The sequence below is a fragment of the Phaeodactylum tricornutum genome, chromosome 12 (genome assembly GCF_000150955.2).
Source record: "Phaeodactylum tricornutum CCAP 1055/1 chromosome 12, whole genome shotgun sequence".
Lineage (NCBI taxonomy): Eukaryota > Bacillariophyta > Bacillariophyceae > Surirellales > Neidiaceae > Phaeodactylum > Phaeodactylum tricornutum.
This window is the reverse complement of record NC_011680.1, coordinates 427,865-442,650: the sequence shown is the minus strand read 5'-3', so window position 1 is coordinate 442,650 and position 14,786 is coordinate 427,865. Positions and strand designations below refer to the sequence as shown.

The window sequence follows — 14,786 nt, the reverse complement described above, 5'->3', positions numbered from 1 at the left end:
CCCAACCATGACGCTCGGGGAGACGTCCCTCAACACGACTGGATGTACTTGGTATACGGTAAATCGCCTGATGAGGACTCTCCGACAGACATGTCGCCTGCTCGTGGTAAGCCTATGCGCATTACTACCTTTGTTGATGCTAACTTGTACCATGATTTGACTACAGGCCGTTCTACAACTGGTGTCTTGCATTTGGTCAATCAGACTCCTGTGTCTTGGTTTTCTAAACGACAATCTACGGTTGAAACGGCTACGTACGGTTCAGAGTTTGTTGCTGCTCATTTGGCTACAGAGCAAATTATTGATATGAGTCTTACACTACGTATGATGGGTATTCCCTTGGATGGTCCCGCTTGGCTCCTTGGCGACAATCAGAGCATTGTTACCAGCTCGACTTTGCCTCATTCCGTTCTTTCTAAGCGACACAATGCCCTTGCGTACCATCGCGTCCGTGAGGCAATTGCTTTTGGAATCATGCATTTTTATGGATTGAGGGTAAGGACAACGCTAGCAATGTGTTGACCAAACCTCTCGGTCATGTAGTTGCTTGGCCTTTGATTCAGCCTTTGTTGTTTTGGAAAGGTGAGACGAAATCTCCCGTTCGTTCTGTTTCGAGTACCTCACAGTGGGGAGTGTCAACTGGAATGACAGTTCTGAGTACCGGTTCGCGCGATGGCGCGCACTTCTTGGGTCGTGGCACCCAAGGCGAGCCTGTCGAAACTAATCTTGTGTGTTTGGCCATAAATCCCGACACGGATGGTTTTGGACAGGCGCAATCCCAGCTGAGTATTCAGAACATGATGTGACTGTTTCGGGACTCGATCGTTGCCATGCTAAGGAGCATGGTAACTATGATGAATGTGCCCACGGTGCCGTGTATAACACCGTGGAGAATAGTGAAACGGACCACAATAGCGCTTGGCAGATTGTGGAGCCGAATGGAAAAGGAACAGATTAGCTCTTTAGTTTAGAGTTTATAAATCTTAACAACAATTGTGTGAAAACCATATTTGTTAGTTTGTATCTCTTTGTTAGAAGCCAGACAAGTCTTGATCACCTCGTGCTGTTGTCAGAAGCCAGCAGATACTTGACATTGACACACATTTTGGTGTTTTTGCCAACAATTTATTGTTGACTGTTTGAATCATTCGGCTCACAAGGATTTCAATTTTCGCACCCCAATGGAAAAAATGTATGGTCACACACCTGATATTTCCATGTTTCGATTCCGATTCTGGGAACCTGTTTGGTACTATGAACCAACGGCCAAGTACCCAGCTCCTAATTTTCTCCCTGGTTGTTTCATTGGAATTGCCTGGGACCATGGCGACGCTTTTACTTACAAGATTTGGACTACTCCCAATAACAATTGGAAGCAAGGTCGCGAGCTTGTTCGAAATGTCGTCCGCTCGCGTCATTTGGAGAAAAAGGAGCCGGTGGTCTCCTACCAAGATGAAGATCTTCTCTTCAGCAAGACGCAGCCGTCGCGTACGCAGCGTCCTCGCTCGAAAAAGAGGAACTCTTGTAGCAACAACTCCCGTGGAGCCGAAGAGGTAACTTTGGACGGTAGTGAATTGGAGTCACTGGTCCGGTTTGATGATACTCCTCCTATCACCAGTGTGGATTCAGAGGAGCAGGGGGGTAACAAAGCGGAAAGCCAAAGCATTCACTTTTCTCCCGTCGAAGTTGAAACGTCCCACGGTGACGAGCTGTACGAAGACAGTGAGTCAAAGGCAACTAACTCTACTATCAACTCGAAGAGGGCTCGCAAGGAGGTCGACAATTCAGCACTTCAGTCCTTTGACCCGCTGAACAACAACGCGGAGGTCAAAATGACAAGCAAGATCAACAACTACCTCGACACAAACAAGTCCGCGGCTTCAGGAGCTGGCGGAGCCCATGTCACGAAAATTGTCGGACACAATTGGATGGACGGTTGACTCAAGCTGAAGGTAACTTGGGCTACCAAGCAGACAACTTGGGAGGAGCTTCGAGACATGAAAGAGGATCACCCCAAGATGACTGCGGAATACATTGTGAGCACAGGCGGCGTTAGTAGGTCAACAACAAGAGGAGACCAAACACTAGACTGGGCAAAGAAGACACTTCACAATCTGCAACGAGCAGTACGAAGAGTCGCTAGGCTGCATGATTTTCATCTAGACGAAAACAACGACGTCTATTCGCTTAGACGCGTTCAAAAACGTAAGAAGAAGAAGATCTACTCTATTAAGCCTATTTTGAAATATGGCGTCAGAGTTCCAAGAAGTGTTTGAGACGTGATCAAGTTGGACAAGTCCAATGGTAATTCCCTTTGGCAAGACGCGATCAAACTTGAAATCACAAGTCTCATTGATTTGGAGTGCTTTTAATTCAAGCCAAGCAATTTTTCGCCGGGCAACAAATTTCAGAAGACTACCCTCATGACTGTGTTTGATGTCAAGCAAGATCTTTGTCGCAAGGCCAGATTAGTTGCCAGCGGTCACCTTGTCGATGCGTTGGATCACGACATTTACTCTTTGACGGTCAAAGGCATTAGTGTGAAGTTACTCCATGTAATTGCGCACAAGGCCAACCTGAAGCAACTTTGCGGAGACGTGGCAAATACTTATGTAAATGCCTACATAAAGGAGAAGGTATATGCAAAGGCAGGACCCGAATTTGGCAGCAATCTTGTAGGCAGCATTGTTATTATACGAAAAGCGCTATATGGCCTACAATCAAGCTTGGAACGTTGGCATGCACATTTTGCGGATACCACGTGCATTACAGTTCAAACAGAGTTGTTATGACAAGGATGTTTGGATCAGATTAGGCAACAAAAGCCTATTCTTCAAATATGTTTGTACACATGTAGATGATTTTATGATTGTTTCTAAAACATCAGAAAAAATCATGGAAAGTATAAAAGCAACTTATTCAGTTAAATCAGTTGGTCCTCCAGACTACTATATTGGAAATGATTTCAAGAAAGATTGAAAAGGCCGGTGGTGCATTGGATGCAAAAAATATCTTGTCAAAGCAATCAAGCAAGTAGAAAATATTTTCGGGAGTTTGAAAAAATACTTGTGTCCATCTGAGACAGGCAACCACCCGGAATTGGATTCTACACCTTTGTTGAGCGACAACAAGCATCGAAAGTACCAAATGTTGATCGGAATCCAAGTTTGGGTTGTGACTATTGGACGGATTGATGTTGCCCATGCAACATCTTCTCTTTCACGCTTCACTGCATGCCCTCAAAAGGGACATTTGGAGCGACTTCTGAGAGTTTTTGGATATCTGAAGAAGCAACCAAATTGGCAAATTGTTGTAGATTCCCAAGACCCCATTTACAAAGGTGGAGAAGATTCATTGTCCCAAGATTTCACAAAAGAACTTGGCGATCAGTATCCTCGAGCTTTAAAAGAAATCAACGCTAACCTTCCCAAGCCGCTGATCAACAAAATCGAAATAATCGTGTTTGTCGACTCAGACTATGCCCATGACAAGGTCTCGAGGCTTTCCATAACGGGTCTTTTTATTTTCGTCGGGCGTACCGCTGTGTTTTATACAAATAAGCAACAGGGAGCTATTGAAATGTCGACATACGGTGCCGAATTCTGTGGAATGAAAACCGCCGTCAAGGAGTTGATTGCAGTACATTACATGCTCTGATGCCTGGGTGTAAAGGTCGAACATGCGAGTATGATTTGTGGGGATAACCTTGGAGTTATCCAAAACGCCACTATATCAGAAAGTCTATTGAAGAAAAAACACGTTGCAATTGCGTATCACAAGACGCGCGAAGCCGCGGCTGCCAGAATATGTCACCCTATCAAGACGGGTGGGGTCGACAACTTTGTAGACACGCTTACCAAGGCACAAACAATTAAAACGTTTTGCACGCTGGTCGGTGGGTTTATGTTTGGTTAATCCGGGCACGTGGCTACGGATGAAGAGGAGTGTTAGAATTGTGTGTGTAGCACACGAGACACTTCGGCATGTCACCAGATGACGCAGACGGTGCGTGTGTCATCCGTCGCTACTTTCCTTTGTCTGTGCAACTATGGAAGCCATTCATTGGTTCTAGTAACATGTAAAGAATAACTACTCTAAGAAATACTGCGGGAGCTCTTCTCCCACTTCTGGTTGGTAATCACCAATTGGAAAAGAGCATCTTGTAGGGCACTAACAGGCCAACAATTGTTCTAGGCATAGCATACTTTTATTAGTATCATACAAGAGGTGAAAATGGTCGTTTGTGCTGCGGGACGAATTGCGCGGGAGTCCCAACAGTTAACTGTAAATAATAGCTAGCTTAGTAGTGTCTATATGAACGACGTTTTTCCTTATTTGAGGACATACCATGTCCTTAATTAAAGACACACAAATTGATAAATTAACACGTGATATTGGGCGTTGTCCAGAGATATTGGGCACTGTGCAGAGAGGTGGTACACATGACAAAGTGCTAGATCAAGCATCAGAATCTACTATAGAATAGATATACTTCATTGAGATACCTTAGATCAAAATTTTGCTGCCGTGAACCTTTTCACAGTGGTTGTTGAAACACTCATGGCCCCCATTTTTACTATGACAATACCAGGGCTCTGTACCGCTTAGAAAGGTGTCTTTGCAAGTTCTACACTTATAGGAAGTCTTTTGACAACATTCCCTGCATTGACCCTGAAGTGCAAATTTCAATGGCTTGCCATTCTTATCCTTTTGTTTTTCTCGCGTGGGAGTGAGATGGTGCAGATGAAAAAGCAATGCATTGTTACTGGCAGCCCCAGCAGAAGCTTGTTCTCAAACTCCTGTGCTTCTACTGTTGTATGTACTATCAAGAGCCATTGGAATTTCTAAGCTTTTTAAGTGCATCCCCCCGTATTCTCCACGGGATGTCAATTCCAAACTAGCAAGATACGCCTAGGGGAAATGCCTGGTTGCGGTTGTTACCACTCCAATGAACCCAAACCACATTTTCTCCAGCTCCTCAACTGCTGAAACGGATGCAAAGTAACTGTTGGCACAAACCAGATAATCTCCAGAATGTGCCAAGGGTCAATAAGGTACTTGAGAATAACGGTTCCATGCAATAGTCCTTCCTCACCCTCAACTGCAGAACAATGTAAACTCTCTGACTCTGCTGTCTTGACAATTTCAAGCGCATCATCACATCACTCCTTGCGTCCTTACAGTTCTGTATCTCACAATCATTCTCTGGCTTCCGGTCTATTGCAACATATTGGGGTAGCCCAATGTTTATCCAATGCCCCCAAGGCCGTACCAACAAGAAACGGATTTGTCCTCACAAATTTGATCCAAAGGAACATATTGACTCTTACAATGATCATTGAAACAATCAACAAAATGCGAAACTAACTTCCAGCAATACTGTTCCGACGCCATGCCGTCATGATGCTCTTCTGGCTGATCACTCCACACAACTGTTGTAAAATGCACATCAAAGTGGTTTCTAGACATCCCTATGTTTCCAAATGCACAGGCAGGTTGATAGCACATAAGTGGAACTGTGGACCACAGTTCCCGCCTACTTCCAAACTCAAAGCAGGTGGCCAGTATCAGGATCCCAAAGAACTTGAATAGCTCACCCCTTGTAAGATCTTGTTCTCCCTTGGCACCTAGCTTTGCATTTGTAAGAGTTATCAGGGCAAAGATTGATTGTCTGGAAACATCAACAGAAAGAAGTCAAGTCATGACATTGACTGTGAAGAACTAGATCCAGAAAAAAAATCCTTGCTAAACTTATCTTTGACTTTCCATCATAGAAACAGGACCTTTTTCAGCTTAACTGTTGTGTCCAAGTGGAACCATTCTTCTTCATGAATGTTGCTACTGGTGTTTTGGTTGCCATTGAAATTCTGCTACTCTTTCTTGTGCTGCTCTCTGTATACATTGGAGCAGCTACCATGGCTGTAGTAGTAGCTATCATGGCTATGGTGGTTGCACAAAATGTTGCTGTGGTTCCTTGAGATGGAGCTGTGAAATTTGCTGTTCCTATAGTAAATTGGACACTGCTGGGGCCCTTGCTGCTTCCGTTGTTACTGCTGCCGGTGAAGGGTCTGCCACCAGAGAAACAGGGACAGGGCTACTCCTGACAGAGCGCACATTGAGAGACTTACTTTTCATTGATGCCACATCTACTCCTAGTTGAAGATCAGCCTCAAGGAACCAATTGGCCCTGCCTGTAGCTGTCCTGCCTTTCTCCACAGAAACAACCGAGCCACTCATCAATTTTGTCTTCTTTTTCGAACCGTATTGCCTGGAACATTCTGCTTCGGAAGTCACATGATATGCAAATGCATGCAGTTTTCCACCTATCACTCTTTCGTTATCTGCCGGAGGCCTTGTTGTGCACAAGTAGAGGTTATAGATTGGTGTAACAAATTGTTAAAAGGGAGAAATAGCCGTAAAAGTTCTGCAATCTACAATCTGCAGAGAGGGAAATTTTTCGTGGACCATCCAAATTCAGTACCAACAATCAAAACTTTCCAATGGCAATATTAAATTAATGAGGAAATTCACTAAAGGGGATGGAAAAAGGTGAAAACTCCCTTAAAGGGGACAGAACGTGTTCACTCTAAGTAGCATCATTTGACGCTCAAACATTGTTATGTATTCAAACTATTTAAACTAAACAACAAAATTTTAACCTTGATGCCGACGTTTCCCCCCCCGATGTTTATTGCATGGTCTCCGATGAGAGTGAGAACAGGGCAACCCACTCGCAAATTCACGTTTGTTACGGTAGCAAACCTCGTTGGGGACTTCGGGCGACAATCTGGAAGGCTGCAACGGCAGCGAGTCTCTGGATTAGTTGGTCCTGGACCGTCGAAGGAGTCTCGTAACGGAAAAGTTTTCATTGTAGGGCTTTCCAAACAATGCACTCTGAGCATGATGATAGCCGTCGGAGATACGTTTCCTTCCTTTAAAGCTCTCCAAGCTGCATGGTTCAGCCTGAATCATGTGCTCAGTAAAAAGTACAGGACCTTGGAAAATCGACCAACGCGGTGTTTCAGTGCAGACTTCATGAGTTCCATCATGGCGGTCTTAATATTGTAGCCGCCCATGTCGAAGAGGAGGCCTTTCCCAATGACTCCGACCTTCTTGGAAATTTTTCCCGAGGGTGGAGTGTAGGTTAAATGGATGAACTGAGGAGGCGTTTCGCTGCCGCGCGCTACTCCAAGGAAGCCACCCATACAGCGGGCGTCACAGGCCTCTTTGTCGAGGATTTCACAAATGATCCGTCCACCGCTCTGCTCGGCAATGCGCTTAGCTGTCTCGGCAAGCGAAAGCGAGATCAAGACGTTGTGCGGGGCGTTGACAATATCCTTGGTCAAGAAAATACCTGTCGCTAATTTCTTGCCGGCTTCAATAACGGAAGCATCTACTGGTTCCAATTTGGTCACGGTTTCAAACGCCATCGACTGATCCACACCAAGATCATCGTCGTCGGGGAATGGTAGGGTTATGGGCATCCCAGGGTGGCACCCCACCCTCCACACGTTGCGGTAGACTATAAATCACCGATGACCCGTTACGTCGGGCTTCGTCCACCTCCCGCCACCCCTCATCCCCCCAACGTTGACGTTGACGGCACTGGTCAGATGCACTTTGCTCCGCAGACAGTCTGCGTGTTGGATGAGAAAGCAGCCCCAACATGACAAGCATTCACGGGCACACGTCAATGCCGAGGTTACGTTTTATTTGTACGATCCCCATCGAATTTTGGAAGGGATCGTCGACCCCTCCGAGTCTTCGACGACCGCCACAACGTCGTTCGATCTCCAGCAATCGCGTCGTCGTCCGAATGCGAGGTACGTTGATTAATCAGCATCCCAAGCGGTGGGTGGCACTTTTTACCAACGACGAAGACGAGTACGATCGCATATCTCACTCTCATCGGAGACCATGCAATAAACATCGTGGCGGGAAACGTCGGCATCAAGGTTAAAATTTTGTTGTTTAGTATAAATAGTTTGAATACATAACAATGTTTGAGTGTCAAATGATGCTACTTAGAGTGAACACGTTCTGTCCCCTTTAAGGGAGTTTTCACCTTTTTCCATCCCCTTTAGTGAATTTCCTCTAAATTAATCTCACCTCCACTAGGTTTGAAAGCATGCTGAGCACGAATCTGTACACAAAAAAGACCAGCAAGCCCTTGAACAATTTTTTAACTACTCTTAAAAAGGTCCTTATTTTAGGACTGGTCCTTATTTAAGGACCGCGATCGTTTAGACACTAGTAGCTGGCTTGAGATACAACTAACTGTTGGGGCGAGTAACATTTGGCTAGGACTGGAGGTATAAGATTGCCCATCTAGAAACATAGCTAACGGAAATTGAACCCAGGATGCCAAAGCGAGACTACTAAAAATACCGCGCAAGCTACAATTTCTTTTTTAGAATAAGAGTATCAGCATCTACTTCGATCAGAGCACCTGTGTCGGCCTGAACACGCATGGCGCTCGCAGACTCAATAGTGGATTCAAGCAGATAGTTGAGTTTCATCTCGTAAAGAGACCGAGCCGCCGTATTTGTTACCTCTACCTTGAGGAAAATACTATTGTACTTCCATTCAGCAGCGACGCGTTCTGCCTCCGTGCAAAGTTGCAACGCAATACCTCGACCACGCAATTCCTGGCGCACAGCGAGATTGGACAAACAACAGATAGCGATGTAGCCAGGTGACAACAATTCTTTCGTAACTTGTTCTACCATACTGTCTTTATATGCTCGATGCTCCTTTGGTCCGAGCGTGTTTCAATTTTTCCTCCGCCTTTTCAACCGAGAGAATGTTTTTCCTGCCTTTGTCGTACAACGTCGTTTCGACGCCGACTACTCCCAGAATAATACCAGAGTCTGCATTCTTTCCTATCAAAAACCGAGAATCTAAGAGCCGTTTCCCCATGCGCTCAGCGTACTTTGAACTCAGGTCGTATGCTTGCTCTTGAATCAACTTTGAGCGACTGTTTATTGATATTGATTTCACGTCTCCGATCACCTGATGGTCGGATCCTAGCCAAAAAGAGTCAACCATGAATGTAGCTGCGTCGATCAGCGTCTCATCATCTTCAGTAAAGGTGATGATATTCAAGGATGGATCGGCGGTCGCGCTACCTGTGACTGAACTAGAGATCTGCCTTCGACTTCCAGCATATATGGGATGAAATGCAAGGGTCTGGTAAAACAGCGCAAAAATGAACATGCCAATTGCCAAGGCGTCCGTCATTTTAACTTTCCTTCTGCACGAGAGGAAGCGAGAGAGAATGCTCGAGATCTATGGAGACTAATAACGGCGATGTTCACTGTTCCATGTCAATGTCAGCTTCAATCGGTGTTTTGGGCGCATAGATGGATGCCTGACGTTCCAAAAGACAGACCCACATTCCGATATGACGTCATTAGGGGTTTGATATTCCGACTAAGAGTAGCATAACCAACTGTAACCTCACATTCACAGTCAAACAGAAAAGATTATTGAAGAACACAAAACGACGATGAAGATCGAAGTCAGGAAAATGATGAACTACGAAGATTATGAGTCTACATTGTACTCTTGGATATTCGTAGGGACTGTGGGGCTGTGATTTGTTGTGTGTGGGACGGAAGCGACTTGTCTTTTAGCAGTAGGCGATTGAACTTCTGGTGAGACGTTGTCCTTACCAGGAGTTGAATCAACACACCCTCGCTGCAAATGAGAAGTTGCTTTGTCATTGGTTGGTGACTGTTCGAGAAGGTAGTGCGAGCGCATTTTGCGATGATGTGCGGGAGAATGATGCTTGGAGAAATAGTCAGCCAAATTTGTGAGTCCGGGTCGCCAGTAAATAATAAACTGTTTTTGCTCGACCCGGTCTTTAACCCAGTAGAAACGCATGTCAATGGCTTTAGAACGTCGTTGCTTGATGGTTTCGTTGGCGATTCCGGAGGCACAGGCGTTATCGGTTTGGATAGGCGTAGGTGGCTGTGTGTGGCCAAGTTCGTCGAGAGTGACCCGGAAAGCGGTGGCGTCCTTGGCGTTGTAGAAGAGGGCACCGAGTTCTGCTTTGGCGGCCGACAAAAGAACAACGGACATGATGGAGCTATGTGTATGAATGGCGCCATTATTGGGAGGGGCCGGATCAGTCGGAGCGGGAGCAGCACTGGGATTGTGGGGTCGACTGCTGAGGAAAAATTGACCTGCAGCACGAGAACGGGCTTTCGACTCGGAAAGGTAGGAAGCATCACTATGAATGTGTAAACACATGTCGCTAGCCTGAAAACGTACTGTAGCGTGTGGGTGAGTGGCACAGTAGTCAAGTAAATGTTCGGCGGCATGAAGTGTCGCTTGGGTTGCAGTTGACTGTGCCGAGGCCAGAGTGCCGAGAGCCACGAGAATGGTCGAGTCGACAGCCCTATCGTAATAAAGTAGGGTTCCGATGATTTCTTGCAGGTGGGTCTTGTCGGATGCATCGAGAGGCTCAGTGGTATCAGGGACTGGTGTGAGTTGGGTTGTAATGCCAGGTGCGGCGCATGTTGAGGCGTAAGAGGGGGCAATCGTTGAAAGCGGGTTAGGGCTTGGTCGATCTAGTCGGGCATGGACATGTCGAGGGTGCGTTGCTCATAATCCCAAGCAAGTGTAAGTCCGAGATAACGAGTGCCGTCCCAGTCAATGGTGATGGTGTAAAGTGATTGGAGAGTGTTGATAAGGTGCTGGGCGTGTTCGTTGCCAGTGTATTTCACTCCAAAGTCGTCCACAACTAGGGTAAACTGAATACGGCGCGTGACGTGTCGAAATAGGCCAGCGGTATGCTTCGTCTTAACGTAGCCGTGGGCAGCAAGGTGTTCAACTAGACGGTTGTGGGCGAGAATGCCGGCCTGGGGAAGGCCGTACATACCTTTGCGAATTTCGACGGTAACAGAGTTGTTGTGAATGAGTGGAGCTAACCGGTAATGAGCCATGATGGTGGGAGGAATATCGGGAACCGGGATGCGCATGTATTCGTACCGAGCCATGGGGGTGCCAAGATAGAAATCCTTGATGTCAATGCACATAAACTTGGCGGCGGGCGTGGAGAGGACGCTATTGAAGAGGATCTTGGCTGTGGTGATGTCAGCAGTTGGGGTGCTAACCTTTCCGGGGTACTGAACTAAGTTGCCACCAACGGTGAACCGGATGCGCTTGGGTTCGGCCTTTTGGGGGCGAATCCTGGCGACAATGCGCAAGTAGGTTGCCTTGTGACCAGGAGGAATGGCATTATGCGTGATGAAGTGCATAGTTTGGCTGCCGGTGGTACTGTGGGGCGGGTTACCTTGAGTGAGCCGTCCAATTTTGTTGGCGGCGGCGCGAATCCAATCGGGAGCGTCGGGGCCGGAGCGCAGGTGGCGATATTCCAATGAGGCGCCGGTTGCGGGGTCGACAACTGCGTTGGCGGAAGCTGGGACAAGAAAGGGTCGGGTGCGGGTGTTGTGTGGATGCGCCGGAACTAGGGTTGGGGTTGTCGGTTGGGTGCGCTCTTTGCGGCGGCGACGGCCGGGGTTGCCGGTGCGAGAGTGATAGGTGGCCGTGGTGGGCACCCTCGGAAGTGCTGTGGCCGGAATGGGCACCCTCGGTAGTGCGGGGGCATGTTCGGCCGTGACAAGAGGAACGGCAAAACGGACTTGAGCAAGGGGAGTTGCTGGGGCAGGAGGACGGACCGGAGGCAATGGAGCGGGTGCAAGGACGTCATCGGCCGGGGCGGTTACGGTGGCAAAGAGATTGGCAAGGTCGGTGAGGGCCTGGTACTGGGTGGCATCAAGGGGGGCGAACGGAGACGCAGGGGAAGGATTCTGGAGGGCATGGACTAGGTCACGGGCGGCGGCCAGGGCGCGGTCGGTGGACGAAGCGGCGGGCATGGGAATGCGGGTCGGGAAGCAGGAAAGGGTGTCAGCAACACGTTCGGCACGTGTTTCGGTGATCCAGACGCGGTGGCAACGGTAATGGTTCAGGGCGGGGCCAAGGTACCAACCTTCGACAGCATGGGGGGCCCACATTTCGCGGACGGACGGCTTGACGTGGACTAGGACGCGAGTACCGGGAGGAGCAAGCGGGGTGCGGTTGTAGTCGAAAGCACCATGAAGCTGGGCGTGGGCGGACAGCTTGGGATTGATGCGGGACCGACGAAGGAGATTGAGGGTGATAAGGGCCTGGGGGAGAAGGCGGTCCCAGAGATGCAGTGGAAAATCCGGGTTTGTGGTGCAAAGGCCAGCAATAAAGTGGTTCTTGAAGGTCCGGATGGCTCGTTCGGCTGCATTACGACGGTGTAGATGGGGGGGGGGGGGGGGGGGGTACCAGCTGAAAGTCGACGTGCTTAGAGGTCATGAAGGCTTGGAGGGCTGCAGAGGCTTTGTTGTCGAGACGTTGGAGTTGAGGACGGAGGCCGCGCTGGGTGAAAAGAGAATGAGCGCGTTGATAGGCGGCCAGAATCTCGGGGCCGGACTTGTTCTTCATGAGTTCGACGTGGATAGCGTTGCTGTCGTAATCGTAAAGGACGAGCATGTTGTTGTGGCCGGCACTGGAGGGAGTGAGAAAGCGGCCCGGTTGGTCGGTGTAGATCTGACCGGTGACCCGTTGGTGGGCAACAAAGACATGGTGTGTGCGTGCGATGGGGTGGGTTGCGGGAGGATCAAGGTCGGGCTCAGGATCGGCTGGAGGTGTCGTGGTTGTTGGAGGAACGACGGGGAAAAGCTTGGTGGAGCGTAGGTTCGCTCGTTGTTGATCGAGGTGACCTTTGATCATCACGGGGGAGCTGGGTGGGTACTTGCGGACCTGGCGGGAGGAAAGGTCTGGAAAAGTCGTAAGATGGCCGGAGTCAAGGGCCTGGCACCAGGTAGAGAGAGCCGGGGAGAAGAGCGAGGCGTGAACAAAAGCGATGCAGTTGGCGAGGGGGGTGTTGGGAACAAGAGCGTGGGCTGTGGCAGGGGGCTTGACAAGCTGAGATAGGGATTGATCAGATCCCTTGGCTGCAGCTTGTTGAATAGATCAACAAAGGGGAGATCACAATCAAAAAGGTAATTTCTAGTAATCTGAGAGCCTCACAGGAGGCACTCATTATCATAAATTCCTATCCTAAATCCATGCATCATCACAATGGACACCACAGTGTCCTCATCATCACACTATATGACATCACACATGACGTCATCACAAATAGTCCATCCACCTATCAACGAAACCCTAACCACAGTAAGTCAAGACTCAAAATGGATTCTTGTCACTCCCCTCGTTGAGAGGCTTGCATCAAATGGTAGCAGAGTCAGTCTCCCCACGCCAAAAAAGAAGTGGTTGAATCAAAGGCCAAGCAGTTGCAAAAGGAAGCATCTTGGTGAGACAATCAGAAACATTCTGTTTGCCATCAATGTGAAGGAAAATCATCACCTTGGAAGCAATGGCTTCACGAACACGATGGTAAGACAATGCATTGTGCCTTTTCCCCAAAGGGGAATGAAGAACTGTAGAACTGGTCACAACACTCTCATTATCTCCAAACAACCAAGCAGGTCCATCAACAGGTGCACCAAACATTCTCAAGGTGTATCTCAAATCAACAATCTGATCAGTGGCAGTGCGTGCAGCTTGAAATTCAGATCCATAAGTTGCAGTCTCAACAGTGTTCTGTCTCTTGGAAAACCAATCAATTGGGGTTTGATTCAGCAAATGCAAAACTCCAGTAACAGCTCTGCCAGTAGTATAATCATGATACAAGTTGGCATCCTTGAAAGTAATAGTCCGGACAGCTTTGCCTTTGGGTATTGGCATGTTGACAGGTAGCTCCTCTTTGCCATCACCATACACAGAATACATCCAATCATACTCCACAATCTGAGAATCAAAAGCAGCAAAATCAGGCATACCAGTGCGAAAACAAATAGCTCCATGAGAATGTTGCTTAAGGTAGCCAACAATACGTTTGACACGTTCCAAATGTCCCACACGTGGGCTCACACGGTAGCGCCCCATAGTCATAACAGCAGCAGCAATGTCAAAACGGCACAAAGAAATACTCCATTGAAGAGCTCCAATCAAACTTTGGTATTTTCCAATGTCATCATCATTGCAAAGCTCACTAGTATCAAGTTCAGGGTGATCACCCTTCTCAAGGGGTGACTTGTAGTTCCTGGGCTTCTCTCCAAAAAGAATCTCATAGCTTTCAACAAGTCTTTTCACATAACTCTTTGCTCCATAAGCAAGGGTGCCATCTGGGTCACGGTAAAAATCACCACCAAGATGGTAAGAGGGCTCTTCAACACCCTTCAAATTGTAGTTCCACTTGGATGATTGAAGAGTGTCCATAAAAGCAGAAGGGTCCTTCATTCCTACCAGCAAGTCATCACCATAGGTACAGACATACTCCCACAGGTCTCCAGCATCCCTCATCCATACATCAGGATCTGCATAGGAAGGGTGGAAACCTTCAGCTCTGAGGGTATCAGCCAGCTTCTCATGAAATCTGGCTCCACTGGTTCATAATCCATAAAGGGCCTTGTGAATAACAAGAACATGTCCAGCAAGCTCCCCAAACTCTGGTCCAGCAACACAGTAAACTTGTTCTTTGGTGTATGCAGTAAGATAAGCATTCCCAACATCAGCAGCCATAAGTTGTAGTCCATTCAGCTCAGCTAAAAAGATGACAATGCGCAGACTACGTAAGGAAACAACACCAGAGTACACACTGTCCTTGGGGGGCTCAGTCATGTGGCCACCAGCAACTAATCTGGCCTTGCGTTTGAGTGTTTGCTTCACATCAAAGACAAAGTGAA

At 47.8% G+C, this 14,786-nt stretch overlaps 4 protein-coding genes across 4 annotated transcripts; 1 reads left to right on the top strand and 3 right to left on the bottom strand.

Annotated features, from left to right (window-relative positions):
* Nucleotides 1–1,190: 1,190 nt before the first annotated feature.
* On the top strand, nt 1,191–1,940 carry PHATRDRAFT_37225 (predicted protein; the record flags this gene model as incomplete). The annotated part of the gene is made up of 1 exon (XM_002181341.1): nt 1,191–1,940. One exon carries the CDS (start codon nt 1,191–1,193, stop codon nt 1,938–1,940), a length of 750 nt encoding a protein of 249 aa, XP_002181377.1.
* Nucleotides 1,941–6,849: 4,909 nt separating this feature from the next.
* On the bottom strand, nt 6,850–7,823 carry PHATRDRAFT_47106 (predicted protein). Its single transcript, XM_002181173.1, has one exon. The coding sequence runs from the start codon at nt 7,482–7,484 to the stop codon at nt 6,969–6,971; it is 516 nt and encodes a 171-aa protein (XP_002181209.1). The 5' UTR covers nt 7,485–7,823; the 3' UTR covers nt 6,850–6,968.
* Nucleotides 7,824–8,396: 573 nt separating this feature from the next.
* Nucleotides 8,397–9,240, bottom strand: PHATRDRAFT_37223 (predicted protein; the record flags this gene model as incomplete). Its single annotated transcript, XM_002181172.1, has 2 exons — nt 8,397–8,753; nt 8,797–9,240. 2 exons carry the CDS (start codon nt 9,238–9,240, stop codon nt 8,397–8,399), a joined length of 801 nt encoding a protein of 266 aa, XP_002181208.1.
* A 2,233-nt stretch (nt 9,241–11,473) lies between these two features.
* Nucleotides 11,474–13,078, bottom strand: PHATRDRAFT_37222 (predicted protein; the record flags this gene model as incomplete). The annotated part of the gene is given in 4 exon segments (XM_002181171.1): nt 11,474–11,575; nt 11,595–12,274; nt 12,387–12,995; nt 13,066–13,078. The coding sequence occupies 4 exon segments, from the start codon at nt 13,076–13,078 to the stop codon at nt 11,474–11,476; spliced, it is 1,404 nt and encodes a 467-aa protein (XP_002181207.1).
* Between the last annotated feature and the right edge of the window lie 1,708 nt (nt 13,079–14,786).

Bases quoted from the DNA above. Each gene is read 5' to 3' on its own strand.
- PHATRDRAFT_47106 (XM_002181173.1), bottom strand. From the start codon at position 7,484: ATGCCCATAACCCTACCATTCCCCGACGACGATGATCTTGGTGTGGAT.